The sequence below is a fragment of the Seriola aureovittata genome, chromosome 13 (assembly GCF_021018895.1).
Source record: "Seriola aureovittata isolate HTS-2021-v1 ecotype China chromosome 13, ASM2101889v1, whole genome shotgun sequence".
NCBI classification, from domain to species: domain Eukaryota; kingdom Metazoa; phylum Chordata; class Actinopteri; order Carangiformes; family Carangidae; genus Seriola; species Seriola aureovittata.
Genome location: NC_079376.1, coordinates 5,751,723 through 5,776,939, shown reverse-complemented (window position 1 = coordinate 5,776,939; position 25,217 = coordinate 5,751,723). Strand labels below are relative to the sequence as shown.

Below are 25,217 nucleotides of genomic sequence, written 5' to 3'. Positions count from 1 at the left end.
TGTCAGTCCTCAGACCATCATCAGACAAACATCATACAGACAAACAGCACTACTCATAAAAATCTGGGAAGAACCTGCCAGCATCACCTCCCAGTATGCATACAAATGAAGGTCAAAACGCTCCTCAAATACAAAAACAGATATACATAATGAATTCATCAGTATTATTAAAAGAAAATTCACATTATACAGTTATACATACATTTTACAAAACCTCCCTATGGGGACATTATAAAACATTTTTAACCAGTCAGTCCTACATTACATAATGTAGCCTGTTGGCTTTACAAGGTAGAAGAAAAGCACCAAAGGCAATCTAAAGTGAGAAGTCAATTACATTTTTACAAATGAATTGACACACCCTGTTCCTGGAGTATTCTGGGTTGACTATTTTACCTGGTTACTAAGCCCTAACAAAGAATAGAGTACAATGATTATTGTTAATTAAATGAAATCACCTGGGTGGGTCAACAGACAAGAGTGTGAACTGAAACCATTGGCTGCAGAGAAGGTAAGAAAACGTGTGAAAGAGTCAGCAGGAGACTAAACTGTTTGTGACACTAGTGTTGACGGTAAAGTATGTGACTGAGTCTTATTTTTTCTCAACAATACAAAATATATTGCATTCCTATCAATGCTATCCATGAGACCAGTGCAGGGCGGAACCTTGGCTGTGATTTCGCGTCGCTCCGGACAGTTTAAAACGTCGGACACGTTCAGGAAACGCTGTGACCTGCTTGCAGTTTGCACCAGTAAAATGGACTTGTAGCTGAAAGAAGAATCATGTTCAGCATTAAGGCGTTGCAGAAAAACAAAACAGTCAGATATGGAGTCCCTATGCTCGTAAGTAACTTTTACGTCACATTTCTAACATGAAATTTAACAGCAGATAAGCAGTGCTAAGCCTGTTAGCTAACACTTAAGCTAACATGATAGCAGTTCCAGTGCAACTATCAAACATATAAGTGTGTTATTTTAACTTTTTACTCTGGTTATTATGGTCTTCAGAGCCTCACAATAGTGGCATCTGTTTTTCTTGTTTCCTTACTTTCATTTCCTTTGACACGTCTAGCATAGCGGAATTATCTAAACCTGGTCTGAAAAGCAATGTAATTTTCCTTTTTTAGCGTTTTCACAAATAGAGTAAAGGTTTTAAAAATCTGAAACTGTTTTAAAGAGTCTTTAGCTTGTCTGGGGGAAATCTAAAAAAGATTTGACAAGTATAGTGGTTCTTGGTCTGGACCTGATCTAATGTGGTTGAGAGCATTACAATTTAAACAGTCTTGTGTTTAACTGGACTAGAGTATGGACTAAAGGGTAAAGTAAAGGTCATACATGGCGCTGTTTTGAATTATCTCCACTGTGACAATTAGTTGATTAATTGGTAAATTAATTCTCATTTAATTTTCAACATTTGATGATTCCAGGTTCTCAAATGTGAGAATTTTTCCCACTTTTCATATTTCATAGTAAATTTACCATAAGAAATATAGGACACATTTATTTAGAGAATAATGGTAAATAATAATAATAATAAAAATAATGAAAATAATCTTCAGTTCCAGCTCCTGCTCTTAAATGCTTATGTAGCTTGCATAACTTGTGAAATTTCTCTGAATAGTGCTCTGCATAGTCTGAACATAATTGATCAAAATATTTCTGAATAACTAACCAAAGATATTTTTACTGTTATTTCAGTTGCTGGTAATTGGAGGGTCTTTTGGCCTGCGAGAGTTTACACAAATCCGATATGATTCCCAGAAGATCAAAAGAAAGGTTTGTAGTAAATTAATAACATTTTAACATATCCACTAATTGGCTGCATAATAAATATGACAGTAAACTAAGTTCCCAGATTTACATCATTATAGAAAACAGTTAACAGAACTATTATATACACACTTTAAGGATCAGTCTCTGTACACTAACGTGTTGTCAGTGTGTAAATACTCCTCCTAGTGGTTAGAACCATAGTTGCTCCTCAGGGTGAAATTATTATGTCACATGTTTCTACATTTTCAAACACTGCTGGAATATACCAGGTCAGTGTGGTAGATTTCGGCTTATTTAATTAATAATTTTGTTTTTAGGAACTCAGAATTAGACACTAGATGTCTGTCCATTTCAGAGTCACTGCAGGCAAACATCACGAGAGGCTTTTCTAACCAGTTTAGAGTGAGTCAGTAGTGCAAGAGCAAGAAGTGAGAACAAGCTCTAATAATTCATTAAATGACAGACCCAATTCATTAAAATGACAGAGGACTGACCCTTTATTAGAAGCCATTACAATCTGATGAGCTGGCTGCGAGGGGAAGTAGCTGTTTTGTGCTATTTTACTGTGACAAATGCCGATGCATGTCATCTGGGTGGGAGCCAGATGGCAGGGGCGTCTCTTCTTGTTACTGTCCATGTGAAACGGCATTAGACTGTGGAAGACAGTGTGTGTGTGTGTGTGTGTGTGTGGGGGGGTGGGGGGGGGTGGGCAGCATCATGCCACTGGCATGGTGCCTGTGTAGCTGCCCCCACCACTCGCTCTCTTTGGACGGGGCCTGCGGCAGACCGAGCCTCTCTCCTCTGTCACTCTGTGGAGCTGAGATTCATCTCAGCCGTGTGTGTGTGTGTGTGTGTATAAACATGTAATTTAATGCATGGAATATCTAAACAGTTATTAATGAACATGATTGTAACCACTGCTCTGTTTCTTACTTTGGACTGTTATCAGCCTGTTCTTTTGTTTTGTTCTGATTTGCCCACTAAAATCATTAAAACCACTGTCTGAGAGTAAGTCACTGTGTGATCCAATTTGCATTTGCTCTTCAATGATTTAATTTAGCCTGGAGGCAGATATGAACTTCAAGGCCTTTTCTCTTCCCTGTCCAGGTTCTGTTCGAGTCTTCCTCACCTCTGAAGGCTCCCAGTTTGTTTTTGGGGTTCAGGCTACTCGCTTTGTAGAAATAATAATAATACTATTACTAGAGTTTTCTATATATTTTCTATATTATTTATTTTTCTGTAGTATGTAGGTCTAGTTAAAAATCAATCATGGAGTTTCCATAAGTATCCCAAGTAACTGCAGCATTATTGCAATGAAATATTAGAACTCATTAAAAGTAATGAGTCAGAATGGGATTCATTTCAGTCCTATTCTGGGGCAAAATCAGTTTGAATTGCAAAACCCAGATAACTGCATCGGACTCTCTCTCTCCGAAGATTTTTTATTTTATTTATTTTTTAACTTTTACTAAACCTCATAATGTTTATCCAAATCAAGAAGAATAATTTACAGAGTTAAAACACAGTTTGACACTGGTGAGAAAAAGTCAGTCAGTCTTTAGTGTTTGTCTCCTACACAAGTTTATGGAAGAAAACTTCTTCACCTCTGCAGATGTCATCATTTATACATTAAAGAAATAATACACGAAGGAGAGGAGGGGAAGATGCCGCCTAAAGGGGTTTCTCACCGTCTCAGTTCAAAGTTTTAACCGTACAAACCTCTCACCTTGTTCCATTCTTTGTAATTTCATTCAACACTAACGATTTTTAATTTTGCTATCCACCAAATCCAAGACTCAAACAAGGAGCCGCTCCACATCTTTGCCTTTCTTCTCTTTGCTTTCATTTTCTTTTTGTTGTCGTAAACGTGCGTATCTCTGCCAGAAAGCTCCATATGTGTTTCAAATATTTCTTCTCTGTTCTCTGTCAGCTGGATCCTTCACTGGAGGCCAAAGTGAACATCGAGAAGCAGCCAGTCATACTGGAGGAGGAGTATGAGGTAAGGAGAGACAGCTTGAGACCTTGGGGGTGAGGGGGAAGTAGATGAAAGAAACTAACCAGCCTGGTCTGTCTGCAAGACAGTGCAGCTGGTAAACAATATGTGCTTTTGTAGGATGTCATCAAATCCTACAAAAAATGGCTTTTTGCCACATCCCCTGGTGTTCTCCAGCTAATGGCTCTTGCTCAGGTGTTATCACATGATCTAAGTACAGGGTTTTTGTCATGTGATAACAGGTGGTTGTGCATGGTGACCTGTTATCAACACAGCAGGAGCCAAAAACAGTAGAGATGATGTGACAATTTATATTGGTCTATTAGTACCATTATTCGAGTGTTTAAATATATCGCTTGTTAGATACTGTAACATTAGCGCTGAACACTTTATGCCCAAATAAAGGACAGTTCTGTTGCAGTACTTCATTCAATTATTTGAAAACATTATTTGACCTAGGTCTGTAAAAATCAAGACAATACTCACACAAGTCCACTTTTCTCCCAAATATTGTCTGTCTTAAAGAAGACAACAATATAATTTAAATATGGGGATAACTGCACATTTTCAGAAAGCCTCTCCCGGAGGGCAAGTGGAGACTGAGTTTTGGATTGTCAGATTCAGAAATTTACATAAAACTGAATTTTTTGAATATTGAATTATCTGCACCCTGAAGTTTAAACCTCATCATTCACCTGTTGTTTTTCTTCCCCTCTGTCTCTTCCTAGAAAATGAGGGAGTTGAATTTGGAAGAGTGGAAGAACATCCGTGGTCCTCGTCCCTGGGAGGACTCCAGAGAGTATCAGGAGCAGCAGCGATCCAAGCAGAACAAAAAAGACTGAGGCTCATGGACGCCATGCTGAACAGACTGCACACACACTGCAGCAGGACGGGCCAGACAAGAATGGATGGAGTCTGTGGTGAAGACGCCACAGAGACCAAATTATCCCGGATGCTGCCACTTCAGGGCTTGGCCTCAACTTGTTTGGCCTTGGCTTGTGTTGGACTTGAAACTTAGGAAATGTGAATTGTTGTGGTCTCTTCTGGATGTTCACGGCTACTAGTGGTTACAATTATGCCACATGAGCTCAAAACCTTGAAATAAGTTCAAGGTTGCCCATAAATTTAAAGAAGTATGAGTTGCTTCTTGTAGTTTCATACACAAAATTATAAAGCAGTCAGCTGTTGGCTGGTTGTTCTCCAGTGTGATCAGGAGGTTGTAATAAAATCAACCAGTAGGTGGCACATCTGTGTCCTGTTGCACCATACCTTCCCCACAAAAACCAAGAAGGGAAACAAAAATATATCAATATATATAAATATATATATCAATGTATGATTTCCATGTCCCAATAAATTATTGCTATTGATCCAAATTGTTACTTTTAGTTTCATTTTGTTTTTGATAAAAGCTTGTAGATGTGGTGAGTCTTTCTTTACAACTGTATCACATTGATTTACCAGTTGAAAGTATAAAAGAATAAATAACAGAACAGTCCAGCCTTTCCTCAGGCTTTATAGGTCTCGACAGTAATCTGTTTCTCTGACAGTTATTACTTTGCAATGCGGTGGATTTATTACGTTTATAATGGAAATAGTATTACCTTTTGCTTTTTTTGTCCTACAAAACACAAGAACATGATTTTTCGCTGTATGCTGCAATGTCTTCACATCAGTATGTATAAGTAATGTATGTTCTGTCTCGCCTCATTCAGCTTGTGAAACAGGGATGTAATGCATATTCTTCAGGTCCAGAGTTCTCCATGACAGTGTCTCGGGATACATTTTCTGTAATCACATTTTTTTATGTTCATGATATTTGAGTCACTTTAACACCTAGAGTTTCTCAGGCTCAGATATTTATGTGAAACAAACAACAGCTCATATGTGAGGATTTTTTTTTTTTCCATGCACAGGGTTTACAGACATGGATCTTGTTTGGGGTGGTACTTTGTCATTGGTTGTTTCCGTTTCAAGCAGAGCTGCCGTGAAGTAGCAATTGCCTCTAATCCACCAAACAGATCTGAATGACAAAGCGGAGCAATCAAGTAATTTGTCACAGGATTAGCAGATCACATCAAGGCTCTCTTGTCAGGCTGTGTGTTGATAAAAATGTTTGGTGTTTCTGACGAGGCCTCTCTACATTTAGCGTATCCACATGTTGGTGCATCTGTAATCTTAGAGGTGAATCACACACTTATTCTGGATGCTCCACAGACTGCCCCTGGGCTGTTTTTCATTAGATACACACCGCCTGAAAATCAAAGTTACAGCGAGGACGCTGCAGTTTCGAATTGTGGGAAAGAAGAAATATTGAGTTTGATGATAATCAATAAGCCAATGTTGAACTGTTCTTAGGAGAATGTGGCTTATACTGTAATGTTTGCTGCAGTGGTGGAAGAAGTACTAAAATGTTTTACTGAAGTAAAAGAAGCAATAACACAATTTAAAAATATTCTATTAGAAGTAAAAGTCATGCATTCAAAGTGTTAATCATTTAAAAGTTCTGTAAACGATATTCTAAACAATAATATAGCAAAAAACAACTACTGTTTGTTTAAAGATATTGTGGAGTAATGGTGTCCTGAGCAGAGAATAAACACACTCCCTCTTTTGGTTTTGGTATCCAGGACAACGGCGTGTGCATGTTAGTGCATGTGAGTCCGTCCTGTTAAACTGTTGGCCCACACATAGGTACCGCCCACAGGGAAGATGGCACCTTACACTTCACAGCTTTCAGGTGAAAGCTACCTTTCAGAATTGCCTTCATTGAAGAGACCACGTTTTCCTTAAAAAATAAATAAATAAATAAATAAAAGGCCTCAGACCAAAATGGAGATAAGACGAGCACAGGCGAACTAGCCATGGGGACTACCAGCTCAAATCCTGTCTTCCGGTCGACCATCAAAACATCCAGAAAGATTTTTTTTTAAAGTTTTTACCGGCTGTCAGTATCTTCACCGGCCATCTCTGTGTTCCTGTGACTCGTGCGACCCTTCCCAGAGGAAAAGTCCAAGGCTGAATTTCTTTTGTAGTCCAGCTGTCGCGCCAATACTGGTCTGTCTTTACGGAGATGGGGAGAACTACTAGCTGCTAAAGACCCCCACCTTGACTTGGACCCGGTTTTTCTTCTCTTCAATGTTTAAGTAAGTTGATGGCTACGTAATGTCACATGTCTGTTTTCATTAGTGACCGGCTACCAGCCAGGCATGATAAAGTTAGCTAACTTGCTGTTACGTTTGTTATGAATGTCTTCGGGCAACTGTTGCTATCGCTAGCTGGCTAACTGCTAGCATTGCCTCGGGGCATATCACGGCAATGCTAGTGGGCTAACGACTGTGCCTGGATTGTTTAGGTTGGCTCTCATGGACACAGGGTACCTTTTTATTCAGGTGTGCTACTTGTTGTGTGTTTAGTGGCCGATTTCACCGGACTTCGTAACAAGAAGAGAGAGAGGGGTGGGGGGTATAGACTTATTATCAGTATGCAAGTAGAAGTATTAGCTGGATTGAGTTACAGCTCATTTTTAACTTTTCTGTACAGGACTACTATTGTACAGAACTAATATTATTTTATTATAAAATTATTTGGAACATGGAATGATCGCCTGATTATTTTCTCAATGAAATAAATAATGAATAAATAAATAAATAATAATAAATATATGAATAAAATAATGAGAAATGCTCAGCACAATTACCCAGAGCTCAAAGTGAAACCTTAACAATGTTTGTTTTGCCAAGCTTATAATGGAAACAAAGTATTAGAAAGAAAAGCAGCAGATCCTCACATTTTAGATGCTGAAGCCATGAAATCCACCCTGCTGAGTTGTCCTGCAGCACAACACTGAAAAGCTGCCAGTGCCAAGGTTTGCTGTTCTGTAGCTGAGGGCTGAGATCTGACCTCTGACCCTCTCTGGGCAGGAGGATGGGGTAGGTCAAAAGAGCATTTTGTTACAGAAATCAATAACAGCTCACGCTGCTCTTTAATGTGATTTAATGCACAAGAAGCTTTGTGGATTAAGCAAATACTTGTACATGCAGTCACTTGTCTGCAGAAGTATAAGCCTACATGCTGTTTTCACCCCAGTGATGAACTGATATTTAGTGGTTGAATTTCCCTCAGTTTGATGAAGCAACACAGTGAGTGGGGTTTAACCACAGACAATAGTTTGGTCTCTGAAATGGTGACAGTTTCCATTAGAATGCAGTGAGATGAGCTTGAGGAAGTGGATGACCTTTAGTCTTCCTCTCTTCCTCAGCTTTAGGATCCTTCAGGACAACTCAAATCAGCATGTACATAGTCGCTGATGATTTGTTTCCCGTGGTTATAATGAAATATTTCCTAAATTGCTTTTAAAAACTCACCCAATCACATCTCTTTCCAGAAACAGTGTCCCTGTTACTTTGGATCAGAGGTTTTCAAACTGAGTCTCACCTTCCAAGTGGGATGCGGGAGAGCTGATGGGGAAGGAGGGACAGGTACATGTAGGATTTCTAAAGACAACAGGAAGTTAGTTATTGTAGCTCAGCATCTGGTTACGCCGGCTTACCCACATGGTCAGCAGCTGCAGCAGGATATAAAAGGATATAAAAACCCTTATCACCTAATTGCTGCATCAAAATTTGTAGCCTACTCCTTGATGGACTAATAACTCAGTCAAATTTGAACACATAGACATGGTGCACGTATTTTTAGATCCAGTGTGGCTTCCACTTTCTGAGAATATTATTATTCACAGATTATTCATAATATTCCATGAATAAACATCCATTCATTCGCTGTCCAGAATTCGCCTGAGAATCATCGCATTTTCAGGTTTTCTTCAGTCTCAAAGTAAAACAGTGAATGAAATTTTTTCACAGGCGTTTGTTGTTTGACGTATGTTTCTCCGTATTCTGCAGATGAAATGAACTGCGCTTTAAACTAAATACTCCTTGTTTAGTAATTTTTCAGTCCTGTGTTAAATGTACATCACATGGTATTTATTTAGCTGTGTGTTTGTGTGTGTGTTTGTGTGTTTGTGTGTTTGTGTGTTTGTGTGTGTGTGTTTGTGTGTGTGTGTGTGTGTGTGTGTGTGTGTGTGTGTGTGTGTGTGTTTGATGAACCATCCGTAACCTCACTAATTGTGCAAAGCCGTTCTGCCTCACAGCTTCTCTATAGAGCCCACTTTAAATGAACCATGTGAAGGAGACTTGAGAGCTCTGTAGCAAAAGATATGTTTCAGAACACTCCAGTTCTATGGGTGTAGTCGTCACAGGCCAAAATGGGTCAATCCTTAGGGCCTTGCTATTGTAAGTGACCTGTCAGGATGCATGATGAGCTGGAGTCCTAATTTGAAAAAGGCCCATCCCTTCACGTGCTGTTCAATTTTTCATTTGAAAATGCAAGAAAACGTTGTTAAATATTCATTGGACGAGCTAAAAATGGGGAAATGAAATTCAATATTTACCAAGTCGTTCTGCGAGCAGGAGAACTAATGAAGAATCATGTAGCTGGTTGAAATTCTGGGCCCTATGAGAACTGGGCTTCTGAAACACTACATAATCCTTAGCATCTTTCAGTGGCCCCATGCAGCTCTGGAGCTCCTGTATCATTCAGATTTGGCCGCTCGATCTGCAGCTCTGCGAGTAGGTTTTTGACATGAATCAAATCAAACCGCTGCAGCCACATCATCTCGGCTCTGATGTGCAAACACTCAACAGACGAACCAGTCTGCACTCGGTCTTTTTGGCCCTGAGTGAATGAAGAAATCCCCCCTCCTAAACACACTCTCACACACTCCAGATGATGATTAATTACCACTCACAAGAAGACATTTTTCACAAAGATTGGCGACACGATCATTCAGCTCAGTGAGGAAATACAAAATACTCTGTGACTCGTCTGAGGATTTCCTGGCGAATCCTCAAACAACACTATATTTAATACATGTATTAGTGTTTATTATTATTTCCTTAATGTGATGTTTCCTTTTAAAACGGGCTGTTGAGGCAGGACATTAGACAGTGTGAGGCCCACCTTGACTCTAAACCAACAGGCTTTTTAGTTTGACGGGTTGTGTTGACTTCATTAGTTGGACTCTGAAGTCACACCCACTAAATTACTGAAGACACACTCCTGGTTTCATTTGATCTTTTTAAAGCTTCAATCCTTAAGTTTAGTTGGTTTTTACAGCATCAAAGGTTTTTATATGTAGACAAATGATACAATCTGTTTGACAAAGTCAGTTTTGGGTGGAGGAGTGGGAAGCAGCACCGCTGTCTGCCACTGCCGTACACTGAGGGACGAGCAAGGATAATACCAATATCAATATTTAAGAGTTTTAAAATGATGATGATTATTGATATATCAGCTGATAGACATTTCTTATAAACCAATGATGTAATAACCAAAAACACATTTTTGATAAGAATAGCCCTTAACTTAGATATACTGTATACTGAATGGGACAATTTACAGTGTGTATCAGACAACATATACAAAGATAATGTCACCTTTGTATTATCACAGAATTATTATTCTTACAGATTATGTTTTAGTTATCATATCGCATATTTCAAGAATTTGTATACTATGTTGTATATAAAGTATAACCAAATGTGTACAGGCTATTGGTGTTAATTAGTTGATTTGACAAACATCAACAGCAGTTAAAATTATTTGTCAATTATCAGTGGTAACACTTTAAGTTCCCTTATTTAGCATTTATTAGAAGTATAAAAACATAAAATAAATGGTTTATAAAGCACTATAATGACTTAAGACTAACTCAATTAACTTGAGTCGCAGCCCTGGTGTGTATTTGTGTGTTTTTATCAGACCCTTGTCCCAGATAGTAAAACAAAGTCACTGAAGCTGTGGTCAGCGAGAGCCTCAACCTTCCCGACCCGACTGACTCGCTGAAATGTCACTTACAGAGAGCTGCAGAATCAAACGAGGAAAAATAGACTTATTCTACATGGAAGGAGGGAGGAAAGTTAGCGGGGAAATGACCCCTGTGTTTATTTTATTTAGGCTTTCTCTCTCCCTCTCTCTCTCTCTCCCTCCCTCCCTCACTCTCGCTCTCTCATTTCATTTCTATAAATAGACAGACGCTTGGCAGCTGAGGGGTAGTCCACGCAGAACAAATGCACCCCCTGGCTGTTTCACTTCATTCCCCACATAATGAGCCAGACGGAACGCGCACAGATCGCTGCCGTCACTTCCACTCTCCCCAGGACCGAGGCAGGGGCCACACGTCGCCATGGAGACGTGGCTGTCGGGCAAAGGGGGCCCGAGCGTGCAAAGCCGAGACCCCTCAGACGAGCCGACCTCTCCGCCTCGATCTCCCGTCTTCTCGCAGTCCCTTCCTTTTGACTCTCTTCCCTTCATCCTTCCTTTCTCTTTTCATTCAGCACCATAAGGCACGGGGCAGATGAGTAGATCAGTGTGAAGTCCAGTGCCCTGCACTCATCTTCACTGTTTCTCTGATGTAATGGAGTCAGTGTGGGTATTCCTCTCTCACCCATCTTCCGCTGCAAATGTATTCCAGACCAGTGAACCACTGAATGCTCGGCTCCAGTAGCTGCAGCTGCAGAAGTGGCACTCTCCATAGACAAGCTATACTATGTGTGTGCAAATACCGGTCTCTGTGGATATTATTTGAGCTGAAAATACATACAGTGTGAAAGCTTAGCGCAGGGCTCCCTTCTATCTGCAGTGCACTCTGTATATTTATGGGCTGTCAGGGTTTTATTTGAGGAGAGGATTTATTGGTGCAGGGGATGGTCAAGGTTATGTAGCGTTATATGGAGAATAACCGGCTCCTCTCCTCAATATGATTATGTACATATCCACCCATCAAGGTGATGCATGCAGGTCTGAAAGATGGGATGACGGAGATGTTGTGATGCAGTGGCTGCGAAACCATTTTGGTCACTGACCCCTTAAGATGAAGATGATTGTAGATCTCACATGTAGTTTCACTTTGGTGGACTTTGACGTGAGTCTGTGCCACGGGCCAGCTGCAGAGTGTCTTGGCGGAGCTGAGCTGTTGAGGGAACACAGGACTGAAGACTTGAAAATTGAGGATGCTATCACATTGGCTGTGTTGCACCATCGTATATAGACCTGCTCCGCTGAAGCGCAAAGAGCTCTGCGAAGATCTGCAGCAAAGTTTGTAGTAGTCGTAACACGGGAGTCAGTGGTACAAAGAGACATCATGAAGGGTTAACTTTTTTTTCGTCCAGTTAGTTACCAGAGCACAGATGGACAATACTGCTTCCAGCACCATCTCAGGCTTATCACCAGGACGCGTGAATGAATTTTGCTGTGCCGCTTTCTGGGCCGACAAGGCACAAAGAAACAAGAAAAACCACTAAATTCATCATGTTTATTTTTCGGACTTTTCTTTAATCTTTGACATGTCGTAGTTTTACTGACATACTGTCATATAGAAGGGAAATCATTCTTTTATTGAACTTCTCACAACTCATAGATGTGATAAAGAGTTGCGTGTAGACAAGGCTTTGTATGAAGAGGTCACGAGTACAAAATTTTATGAACCACAGAAGCAGGAGCACCTTCGGGAGAGAGATTTTGTTGTTTCTGTTTTTCTTTCAAGTTGTGAACACCACATATGAAATTGGATTCACCTGCGTCCCACTGGGGTAAAGGCTAAAATGTCTGAGACAGATATTTTAAAAAATCAAGCGAATGAAACCAAAAGCTTTTGCATGACCAGAAAGGACTAGTGGTAAGTTAATGAACTGACCCTTCACAACATATTTTCATTTAAGCTAAGTGTTGCATCCCTCCGCGCCATGCATCACTTTTTCCCGACTCGGTGCTTTGCTCTATGTCTGACCCCCCCCACCATCACACCACCCTCCAAACACACACTTTCACTGGTGACAGGAAGGCACCCTCCAGATTCAAGGTCTTTAGATCCTGATGTGAGGTGACTCTTTACCTTTCTCATTTCACAACTTCACTATTCATTACTGACCGTCGTAAGTGGACGTCGCCCGAGGGGTGATGTCAGTGTTAACTCCCCTGGTGACCTCCCCCTCCCTCCCTCGTCTCTCTCTCACCAGCCAGGCCCTGACAGTTTTTTTTTTTCCACTGAAGTTGTTGCAACTCGAGCCTACAAATTATCAGCATGTGCAGAGTGCCGAACGCAGCACGGGGAGAGAGGGAGAGAGAGAGAGGAGAGAGAGAGAGAGAGGGAGAAAATACAAATCACAAAGTGCAAGTGCAGCACTATTCTCTTGTGCTATGCTGTATCGTTCCCTGCTCCAGATTTTCTGCTTCTGCTGCATGCCAGACGTTTTAGTGAAACTGATCCGGGGCCTCGACCGTCGTCGGGCATACTGAGGGGCAAACGGGAAGGAGAGGGCAGGTGAAGTTGCTTTATTCTCACGGAATCAATGCATCCAGTCAGTTTCAGGGCTACGGCCATCAAGCCCACTCCCGTCCTCGTGAGTGCCGCTCCGCTCAGTGGGAAGCACGGGCAGGCCCGCTGTGTTGATTTCAAGTATAATCCATTAATCATCACTGAACTCATGCAGGAGTTTGATGAGAGAGGCAAGAGCAGGCATTGAATTCCAATCATAGGACGCATGCTGGCTGCAGGTACGCTTAAAGAGTCTGCACATCAATCTGTCCAGTGTATTCTCTGCCTCCACCCTTTCCCCTGCAGATAAGAAAACTTCATTAAAACATCCAACCATATTCTCCATACTAATTACAGCATTACATGGAGGGGAGTGGAGGATGGCGGATGGGTGTGGTGGTGGTAGTGGTGGTGGTGGTGGTAGTGGGGGCTGCCTGACCAGATTGGCCCGTCTCAACCCCCCCGGTCCATTTGGGAAGTGATTGTTTTTGAATTTCATATTTGAATTTAACAAGCATGGAAATCTGAACAGGCTAATAAGATTCTGTGCCACAGTGCCGGACTATGTAATTAAAATCGGACCCAATTGATTTTTTCCTGCTTTGCATATAGGCTCCATCCCAAAAGAAAAGAGACTCTGCTTACTGCAATGAGAAGACTGCGCCAAGTCTCTCCATGTTGTTTCTGGGTGGATTAATTATAATTCATTATTGATTAATTGCTAATTAATTTTAAAGACTTTTTAATACTTGTATTAATTTTACACACTGTTTGGTTTGCCTTGGGACTTTTAGGATCTTTTTTCACAATGCTTCAGGTCGGTGTTATGCTGTAATTAGAGGTGGTGGCAGTGTCAACATCCTCCCGCTTTGCTCCTGTCTCTGGGGCTTCGTCTGTCTTGTCAGCAGTGGTTATGGGTGATTGCGCTGCATCAAGGACTGTGTGCCCAGTGAAGCTCATTATCTACTGGCTACTAATGCATCTAACAGGGGGATGGAAGATCACTGGGTTGTGCAATGCAACTGCAAGAGGGGGCACAAAGAGACACAAATAGGATGGTGAGGATGCGCCTGAACTCTGGGAGCCACTTGAGCAGGATTTGTTTAAAGGAATAGTTTGACATTTGGGGTAGAAATTCTAATTTGTGTTAATTTATGAATGAATTTGTTTCACTTTTTTTTTTTTTTTTTTTTTTAAATGTGTTTAAGTAAATTAACTGGGAGCTATGTGAGTATTTTTTCTCCAGGTGTTGTGACTTTCTGGAGTCTGGCAGGTTGGACAGAACCAGGCTAGCTGCTTCCCCCTGTTTTCTGTGTTTGTGCTAAGCTAAGCTAACTGGCTGCTGGCTATATACATATTTAATGGCGAGACATGAGAGTGCTATCTTCTCACTGTTGAACAGTTAGCTGCTTTAAAGGCTTTATGATGATTCATTAGCCCCATGGAGAGCCTCATGCTTAGCCCTACGCTTGTGGTCTGTGTTGCAGTATTTCAACTTTTTTCCTAAATTGTGTTAAAAGATATTTAGGTTATTGATCACAGAAATAACTATATGGACTGACACTTCAGTCTAGTATGGACTTGATCTAATGTTACTGCTGTGGAACATCCTAACAGAATCTGTGGCACTGATTAAAAACCATGCTCTAATTCAATTCAAAAAAGTCCTCTGAAATGTTCTTTCTCAGCTTCTGTAAGACGTTGCATACAGTTCTCCAAATAACTTCCTGTTTGTGTGCATACACGCACATCTTAATATCGTAGTCATGAAGCTGCAAACTTTTTTTTGTTGGCTACTTCCAGAGTTTGTCATGAGAAGAGCTGTGCAGTGTTTGTCTGAAGGAGGAGTCATACAGAGTTTACAGAGGTTAAATAGCAAGTGGTTCCTTAATTACAATCTTTTTACTCCTCACAGCCCCGCCTCCCTCCCACTGTGCACAGTTGTCACGGTGGGCTGTGGGCCTGGACGATATTTATGCTTTGTGTTGCAGGTTTCTTCTCTCAGCTGATGGTGACGTAGTTGCGCGCCTAACCGAGCCTGTCTGTGTGACTTTTACAAATGGGGGGCGGAGGGCTGTAGGGCGCAACCATTTCACACCTCCACCGCGCGAGAAGAGGCCTAATATCAATAGTAATTATCCGAGGATGAGACTTCATAGATGAAGCTCATCTCCAGCGAATCACTGAAAGCTCCAGAAGCCGAGGCAGCGCGGGGGGAGACGGGTCGTGCCTGTTCCGATGGTGCGCAAAGTCCAGCTGACAGCCGTGGTAACTTAAAGAGCGGTGCGCACAGCTGAGCGCGTTTCTAATGTACGACAGTGTTTAATATTAATATCGGTGGGCCATTTCTGTAGAGAGGAGCCGGCACACAGGAGCTCTACAGCAGCGCCTGTTCCCACAAGAGCGACATCATAGATTTCCTGCGCTATCGCAGCGGAGAGAGGAGGAGGAGGAGAGCGCTGATTCACGGCTTGCAGGAGGAGGGAGAGCCGTGCGGACGGGCTCCGAAGATCCATTCCTACCAAGGGTGCAACCTTAAAATACAGACCCCCTCCCACTCTCACACACACATACACACACACTCTCTCCCCCTCCTCCTCCTCCCTCGTCATTGACAGCTTTGCGACCCGGTCAGTCCGTCAGACGGGGAGGATCTGGGGAGGAGGGCGCCAAGGCAGCAGAGGACGAAAAGCGATCACCTCTGGCCGGTTTGATACAATCGCCAATACCGAGCAGGCTGGGGGGAACCTGCCTCTCCGTACATGAGGACGACAAAGCGGCTTCACCGGGGGAATTTGGTCCGAGGAGCACGTTTGACTCCAGAGATCCAAACAGCGAGCTTATTTTGAGACTGTTGGCACGGCTGATCTGAACGGCAAAACAATAATAAAGGGGACGGACAGGAGCTATTTCGCAGTCACTACATAAACTCCCCGGAATACAAATCCAGGTAAGGTTATAACGAACAACGCATGATGCAAACTCACTGATATTAAATCATCTGTGCGTTAATGAGTGATGCAACCTGGCGCACAGTCAGTGCTCAACACACGCAGGCTTTCTAATTAAACACGAGACAGATCACATCAGCCACATTAGATGTATCTCAAGATCCGTGTAGCTGCGAAACACAGTCGATATAGTCTTAACAGATGAGAGCGGGATGTGGTCCGTCACTCCGGGGCGCCTCGTTCTGCTCAGGCTGTAACCTGTCTATCCGCTCCCGTTGCCCCTCATCATTGTGCAGATATGATCCATTGCAACGGGCTGAAATGGATTCGTGATACCGTCTAATGGGTGTGCCATTAAAATAATTGGCGTCTGTCAACGCAAGTAACGGATACCGGTTGTTACAGCACCTCCGAGCCGTCCCTGCTGCTGATTGGCTGAGCACCTGGATTCCCAGTTTTTATATATGAATTTTAATCTCGTATTTTTTTTTTTGCTTGTATTGTGGTTTCCCTCGCACGGCCTGCCACTGTTTACGTTTTTATTCTGGGGCCAAGTGTTTCCTGATGTCAGTCATGTATAGGCCTGTTAATTTCAGCAAAGACACAATAAAAGCATCTACACACGCAGGCCTATATGCACCCTATAAGTTACAGTGCGGGCCTATGGGTGCTCCAGCAGGGATTCCCCCCTCAGGTAGCACTGACATCGGTGTAGTGAGCGAAACAGCCTTCCGATGATTAATCAGGAACAGCTGAGGCTCTCTGTGTCTCTGCTGAGTCCATGTTTACGCGCATCTCAAATAGCCTCCTTAAACAAGACCCCCATCCCAAAATAGGGAAAGGGAAGGAGATCTGTGAGCAGCAGTCAACGCTGTCTGCACCAGTCAGGACATACAGAAGGGTGTGCATGGTGCTTGGTCACTAAATCATTGATATGTACCTCTCTTATTAAAATCCAAGGTTTTAATCTCAGAGTTAGACTCGTTATGGCTGCAACTAGGCAACATGTCTGTCGATTATTTTAAAGATTAGTCAAGTGTTAGGTTCATAACATAATGAAAAATGCTCATCCCAGTTTCCCAAAGCCAAAGCTGACATAATCAAATCGCTTGTTTCCTTCAACAGTGAAAAAGCAACTCAAATATATATTTAGTTTAATATCAGAAAATAAACTTGGGAATATTTTCATTCTCAAATCTGGAACCAGAGAACTTTTTAAAAATGGCTAATTATCATCACAGTTGCCTATTTTCAGTCGATCGACTAATTGATTAATCAGCTAATTATTCCAGCTCAGAGACAGATGAGTGTTTGATGTTCTGTTGGCCAGATGTTTTCTTGGAGGTTCCTCCCTGATCACAAAAGGTTGTAAAGCTTTAAACACGTTTTTTTTTTTTCCTAACACACGTATGAATTCCTGATTTTGATTAAAGTTATATTTACTAGAAAAATTCCCCTCTTACAGGATAAAAGTGCCTTAAGAGCTTGTAGCCCTATAGGAATTAAATCGGTGTGCACTTAAATGGAGAGTATTAATGTCCTCTGATGGTTGTCGTCATGCTGCTTCAGCTTTCTCCCACCTCGACACGAATTCAATTCAGGAAAAACATGAAATACATTTTTTTGAATTTGTATGTTTCAGTGTAAAATTTTTTACAAAATATTTGTAGTTTCAGTAAAAGAATATTTGCACAGGAACCTCCTTAAAAAAAAAAAATCAGTGAACTCTTTTATTAATGGATTTTTATTGATCTGTTTTATTAGCTGGGAGATACAGTATAGCCTATTAGTAAATGTTATAAAGATGGGTAAAATGAATGGCATTTTCATAGAGACCATATCCTCATACATGTTATTGGATTATAAATATTTGTGATATTTGATTTAGTAAATATCACTGAGTTCTACCTCTTTATATTTTCTGAAGAATAAAGCGGTTAGAAGTTGTGTAAATCGAGTTTAATCGGGTTCACCCCCAACTATTTGTGGTCGAAGAGGTCGGAGTAATTGGAATATGTCAGCTGCAATATGGCTCCTAAGTTCCTGTGCAGTTATCGTGAACAACTTTGTCTTTTCACTTGATTATAATACTTTTTGGTAGCTGCTTCTGAACAGTCGTGATTAGTCCCCGCATTCGCAACACAGAATACAATCCTTAAAACAGTAATTAGTATGCAAATTGTTTTGTGTAGCTCCTAATTTGAGGGTCACGGTTCTAATGGTGGTACACTTAGAGAAATGGGGTCGTTCACTCTCCGTCGCCAAACAGCACTCAGTGCAATCTGTGTTGAGATAGAAAGTCAATATTAAGATAGAAAATCAATAGGAAATCCTTGTGAGGTCATACACCTGAACAGACTGTCTGAGTGCTTTAATGTAATCATTTTAATGAGTTTTACGTTATGGCTTAAGATTATGTGTTTGTGTTTCTTAAATGAGCGATCAATCAATCAATCAGTCCATATTAGCTATAGTGCCAGCATTTATCTAACATTGCAATTTTGTTAAAAGATTGTGCAAAAGTCTTTTGTGGGTGTGGAACTTTTGAAAGTCAAAAAATATAACCCTGATGATGTCGCAAGAAGTGTGACTGTCTGCTTGTGTTAACCACTGCATGTTTCTGATGGCGGCAAAGTTTGTTGAGAGTGAAGACGAGAAGTTAACGAGGGACTGATCGAACAATCACTGATTGCCAATAAATTCAATAATGCGACACAGCGAAATAATGTTATTACTTGTTGTTATTATTTGTTACCTGGGAACTCCGGTTCTATAAATCCCACCTCTCGGTATCACAAAGTAAGTGAAAGAATGTAAACACAGTCGCTGTCAATTAACATGTGATCTGTATCTGGATGTCACATCTGGATAAGAAACGATCCATTTTAATGCATGGTGTAAATGCACCAAGAAAATGAATTGTGATCGGAGCGTGATCGGATCACATCTAGGGGTGATCAGGCTCATATTGTGATCAGATCTCAGTAATGCAATTTGTACAGTTTGACTAAACTCTTGAGAAAAGAAATATACCCACCAAATTAAAAGGTCACCTAACTCCGCCCCCTTCCTCCACCTCAAGCTGCCTGGAATAAACTACAAGTGCTGGCAGTAGCTGGAAAGTCTTTCCACAGAAAAAGTGACTTAAAAATGAATGATGCCCTTCCGTCGCATCGCTTCCCTCAATCTGGGACATGCTATGTTTGTCGACAACTTCACCAACCCTGTCTGACTACTTTGCATATTGAGATCTGATCAGTGCTGTCAGACTAATCAAGATAATGAGAACACCAGGCATAAATCCAAAGGCCTGTGGAACAGCTGCCATTATCCAGATAATGTATTCAGATACATTAATACCAGGTGGGGGCTTTAAGTCAAAATATAAGGTCTGATGTTGCTTTGATGTCGACCATTTTTCTTACAAGTCATAATATGGACAACAAAGTCACCTAGAAATTAAAGCAACGAAATGCAAGTTCTGGAAATCAAACTAGTGTCCCACCCCTCCCTCTCCCTGCTCGGTTAAACTCCTCCCAGCCCATCCCCTTCATCCTCATTTTATTCACCGTCTCAGCTGATGTAGGGGTCGGGAGCTTGCTAGCCAGTGAGGCAGCCATAGTGATGTCTTCCAGCGGTCTCGGTGCAAGTAGGGGTATGAGACCAGGAGTGTGTTCACATATTGATTGACAGCCGTGAGCCCCCACCGCTGACTTTAGCCTCCTCTGACTGGTTAGAAGGCCGAGACTCGCTCATAAAATTTAGAAGGGAATATCTCTGCACTGCTGCCAGGCTGTTCAGTGAGTCTGGGTCACAGAAGCGCTTTAACAGCGCTGCTCCACATTTAAGATATGTTTTGGAGCTAGAGCCAGGATGTTAGAGTGATTTTTTTTTCCCCCCTCTGTATATACCGGGTTCAGGCCTCTGAATATTTTGAGTTTTGGAGTACTGACCTTTCTGGCCACAGTAGTGGATAATGCCAGTATCCAGTGGAAACTGAACAATATGCTTCATTATCCTCTAAATTATGAAGCTGTAGGCTAGATAAAGCAGATCAATCATGAAATTAATGTTTTTAATAAACTGACTGTGATAATACTGTGTTGATTTTACCTGTGTGCTTTTACCACAAAATAAACAATATTAATTATTAACACTAACAGGCACTAAAGGTTGTTTAACTTAACCAAACTGCAGCAGCGAGTCTCTCCAAAGTCCACCGGCAGCAGGAATCAGGAGTAATAGCCACAGGATATCAAGCTAACAGGCTAACAGGCACAGAGTGTACTGTCGCAATCTGGTACATGAACGAATCTGGCGAGCCCCGAATCCCCCCCGAGTGGTCTCTTCGCTATTCTTATATGCTCTTATGGGCTGCAGTTCAGCATGTACAGGAAGTGTCGGGGGCAGCGAGTCTGTACGAGAACTGGTAGCAGCATCAGATGATTCGAGTCTACGGGTTTGTAGTACTGAATGGTTTCCTGCACCTGCACTGCTTAAAACTAAACTTTGTCACAGCGCTCAGTTGAGTTTGTAACACCATTTAGGGTTGTAATGCTCTCATTACAGTGAGTTCTGTAACATATAAAAGCTGAATAGGTGGGAGAAGGTGTGACCTTCTGTCTGTGCTGGACTTTAGAGAATAAGGATATGGCTATTTCCTGGAGGCAGTAAGTACCAGTGTAAACTGAATTCATAGTGAACTCACAAAAATACCAGTAGAAAAGATTTGTTAGTTCATTTTGGGCCAGTACTATTTGAAGCTTACGTCAACTAAATAACTAAAGAGAAAAGTTACATACGGGAGCTTTTAGTTTGTATGATACTAATTTAGGTTGAGCTTAGAAATGTTATTGCTGTCCGGATTATAGTCACACCAGTGAAGTAGTGCGTTACATTTTTGTACTGCAGGCAGGTCATAGGGAGGTGGTTGTGGTGGATGCAGGTGTACGAGGCCGGACTCCGGAGACGAAGGTTCCTATCCTGAGTCCTGCATGGGGTTAGGTTCAGACAACAAACACACTTTGGGTTATGGTTAGGAAAAGATCACGGTTTCATTGTCAGTAGAACAAAGAAGTGGTTTTTCGTGCTTCAAGCCATCACAGACAGTTTGAAACCGATATCACAATCTTTAACCAACTACTCTGAGTAAATAATAGCCTACTTTATAAAAAAGACATTATCAGGGCAGCATTATGTTTTTTCTTTGCTGCTGCAGATTAATAGTATACACACGTAATTTCTCAGAGACAACATTGTCATGGAAGTTATGTTATGGAAATGCTATGAAATACTAAACTGCTGTATTATCCCTTTAATTCTGTCTTTTCGGGCCCTGGTAGGTTTTATAAGAGGATTAGTAGAAGTTGTAATGATGAAGTAGAAGTAGCAAGAGTAGTACCAGTAGTTTTAGTGAGCCAGTACATAGTAGGATGCTCTTAGTGATGAAATTAATAACAAGCAGAGGAACTAGTTGTGGTACATATTATATTAATATCAGGGCTGCAATGAGGGGAAATTGGAAAAGATGAGGAATTCATTTTTACATGCACTAAATTGATCATTTAAAATGATAAAAACTATTACTTAGGATAGTGCAAACAATAGTGTTTATAATATGGAAATGGGCACAACTATAGTTTACAGTTTCAAAATAATCTCTGAGCATGATTTTATCCAGCTTGTGAAATTTATAAACCTAATGGGAGCAGGCAGGAGGTATTACCAGACAATTGACTCCCTCTGTCCAGTGTTACTGTATGACCTTATATCTTTAAAATTCTCTGTGTCACTCCGGCAGTTTGCTCTTGGATTCGTGGGTATTTGGTTTGTTTGCCATTTTGTTTTACCTCTGTTTATCCAGGGTAGACTGACTGAGCACATTTTACTCTTTTTCATCACTGTCCTCCTTCCATACTCTGATAACACACATTCACGCATGAGGACACAAGAACCTCCCTCTGTCTGCGTTAAAGCTGCAGGAAATCACAGTGAAGTGTTGAAAGGATAGGCAACGTCAGGCTCATTTAAAGAAGCTACAATCAATATTTTTGTATTAACAATTGATCGTAAGACTATTTGCATGTGAAAAAGGTAGGGATGAACCCACAGACTCTGAAGTTCCCTTCAGCTTGACAAGGCTTTGAAGCGTCTTTTAGCTCATTGTTTTGATTTGGTTCACACCCACTGTTCTCATAGTGTTGTTTTCAACTAGCAGGCAGCTGTGTTTGAATTTAAGCAGCTCTAAAACGGACTGCACACTACTTTCCCAGCATCAAACGGTAGACAGACAAAGTTGGCTAAGCCAGCTGGTAAATATGATGTAGCATTTAACAGCTAGCGAGCCAGATATTTCCCTCAGGAGTTGATAGAGACCTAAACAGACCTAAAAAAAAGAGTTAATATTGGATTTACATTCATCAGTTCAGCAGAAACACTGAATGACAACAAACACATTTGCCATATTGACCTAAAATCACAGGTTTGATGCAGTAATCTCAAATCATGGTGCTTTTCATTCGACTGGTGTAAAAATAGAAAGGTCGAGCAAGGTTACAACAGCAGGCCGACCTAATTTTAGTAGGTCTGAAAATATAGGAGTTGATGTTGATCTGACACTTTAGATTCAGGTTACCCTTCCACCAGTATATCACCTAACAATTAAATAACCAGTCATTTAATCATTCCCGTCCCCAGGTTGTAACATACTGAAAGGCCCTCCCTAGCCTTTAAATCCTGGATGCTGCGTCTATTTCTGCCTCATTGCAGTTTCTGCTCATCCACCCTGGCTAGCCACCATGCAATAAAAAAGACAGGGGAGAAGCTAGCTGGTCAGCAGCACTGCTGCTCTGATTCTAAAACAGGAGAAACATTTCCCTCAGCCTCCCTGCGCCTACATTATCTTATTCATCCCTGCTGACAGTTATTCATCTTTGCAAATTAAACAGCACGTGTTAATAGCATTTTGTAACTGATTAACAGAACGGATGTACAGGTTTTTTTAAAGGGTTATTCTTGTAGGAGGCTTGCTGTGTTCAACTTTCAGATTGATTTTATAAAAAAAAAAAAAAAAAAAAGTCGAAACCAGTGCAAAACCTTTTTTCTCATTAAGTTACCTTTGTCACTCAATTATTTCCCTGTTGTTTTTGTTTGCGCTCAGCGCTGTCAGTTCTCACAGAGATTGCATAGCTGGCTCCTGTCCATATAAATGGCTCTGCTGATTCAGTTAGATTTAAAGTTCCTCGTCTCTGCCTCTGCTGCCGTTTGCTGTCATCCCCTCTTCCCTCCTCCGGATCAGTGTGCTGCTCTGCAATCAGCTTCTTTTTTTAACATCTGAGGAATTTAATTTCAAGCTGAGATATCCTCCTTTAATGTTTTATCACCTCAAAAAAAATAAAAAATAAAAAATGCGCTTCTGGAAGGACATATGTCTCTGAATGTTATTGCGGTTATGATCCCTCAAGAGGCATCATAATAACACTGCCAGTAATGCAATTATTTGTTCCTGTGAACCATTTAATTCGAAATATTAGAAATAATTTATTCCAGAATAGATTAATTGGTTTTCCAAATGCTTGAATTTGCACACAAGATGTTGACTGAAACTGGTTTAATTTTTTTTCTTCAGCTGTTAGGTGTGTGTTGGCCTTTGAACAGATGCGAGTGCTTCAAATATGCCAGCTCTTGTTTGACTATCCACACCTCCATTGAAAATTTTGTCAGCCATCCAAACTGGCTGGTGGTCCGTCTGGATGATATCATTTCCAAAAATATAACCTGGGAGTTCAAGTATCTGGAGTTATTTTAAGTGTTCAGATCCGTTGTACTTAGTAAGAGTTAAATCAAATAAGAAATCAGCATTACACGCCATAACATCTGCCATTTAATGGATGCTTTTATCCAAAGTGCCTTAAAGTGCCATGTGTACGTACTGTACATATTTTAGTGCAAGAGGCCCCAGAGGTAATCAACCCTTTATCCAGGAATCAGAACACAAGAATGCACTTTCAGGTACAAAATGTAAAAATGAGTCAAACTAAACAAAGCTGAAGAAAAAGCAACTGTCAAGGTAATAAAAGAAATGTAATCCTCCGGTGTATTCAGGAGGGAATGATTAACTCACACTGTCTGTATCTCTCTGAAGAGATGACTTTAATTCAGACTAAACTGCCTGTGCGCCTCATGGGCCCCAAAGGTGTGGTGAAAGCTTCAGAGTGGCCCCACCCAACCTCCCGAACCACTAAATAATCAGATACCACCGAAAAGAGAGCCTGAATAATAAATCCCCTGTGTCCCCTTTTAAGTTTGGTGTGGTTAAACTGTTCTTCGCTCTCTCGTTGCCTTTGGCCTCAGCTGTTAGCATCAAAAGAATTGTCAAGTCCCGTCTCACGAGAGCTGACGAGGTACGTAAGATGCTTAGCCTGAGCTTTTATGAATTCGGACAGTGTCTATGTAACGCTGCTCTCTCCGAAGCGGGAAGTGTGCATTTAGGGCTCAGTATATAATGAATTTGGACGGGACATCTGTACCCTTTGTTTTAGTTTGCCTCTTGACGGTCTCCTGCCTCCCCTCTGCTGTTTTTTTTTTTTTTTTGCCAATGCGACATTTTGGACAGTGCTTAGTTTGGCAACATTGCACGCCTGCTGAGCGAGCTGTTTGGTTCAGAGCTGTGTGTGTATTACCCCTGAGATTTCAGACAATCACACTCAAATCCACATTATTGGGCGCATGTATCCACATCTTAACTGAAAATAAACTTTATGATTGGGAATGAGCCCACAGGCTATGATTTTATTAAACTAATGTTATCTACATTGTTCACATAGTGGTTTACAGACCTGAAAATCTCATGAATCTCTGAGCACGAGGAAATGCTTCCCAGCCCGCCTCTCTTAGCTAACATTAAGGTCTCATGACTGTGCTGTTTGTAAAGTAGGAGGCAGAAGCTCTTACAGAGGGATAGTTGGATCGTTTAAATTTGTGCACTCATATAAAAGAGACATTTCTTTCTTGCTTCAGACAGTGTGTGTTTTCCTCTCTGTGAAATACAAACACACAGTCGTACATACTTCTACAACTACTACTCCTTAAACTTGAGATTTAAAACTGTACGATTGCCTTGATT

General features: G+C 41.2%; 2 protein-coding genes across 4 annotated transcripts in view; both read left to right on the top strand.

The window, feature by feature from the left end:
• Positions 1-686: 686 nt before the first annotated feature.
• LOC130180682 (cytochrome c oxidase assembly protein COX16 homolog, mitochondrial) lies at positions 687-5,142 on the top strand. Of its 2 annotated transcripts, XM_056394358.1 has the most exons (4): positions 687-843; positions 1,699-1,776; positions 3,704-3,772; positions 4,495-5,142. In XM_056394358.1, exons 1-4 carry the CDS (start codon positions 784-786, stop codon positions 4,606-4,608), a joined length of 321 nt encoding a protein of 106 aa, XP_056250333.1. In that variant the 5' UTR covers positions 687-783; the 3' UTR covers positions 4,609-5,142. The 2 variants fall into 2 exon arrangements, with proteins under 2 accessions (XP_056250333.1, XP_056250334.1); XM_056394359.1 differs by lacking the exon at positions 1,699-1,776 and having other exon boundaries at positions 698-843.
• Positions 5,143-15,115: 9,973 nt separating this feature from the next.
• slc8a3 (solute carrier family 8 member 3) overlaps positions 15,116-25,217 on the top strand; it is a 109,306-nt gene continuing 99,204 nt past the window's right edge. For both annotated transcript variants that reach the window (XM_056394311.1, XM_056394310.1), the window contains exon 1: positions 15,116-16,092. The gene's annotated coding sequence lies outside the window, so the exon portion shown is untranslated. The remainder of the gene's footprint in view (positions 16,093-25,217) is intronic.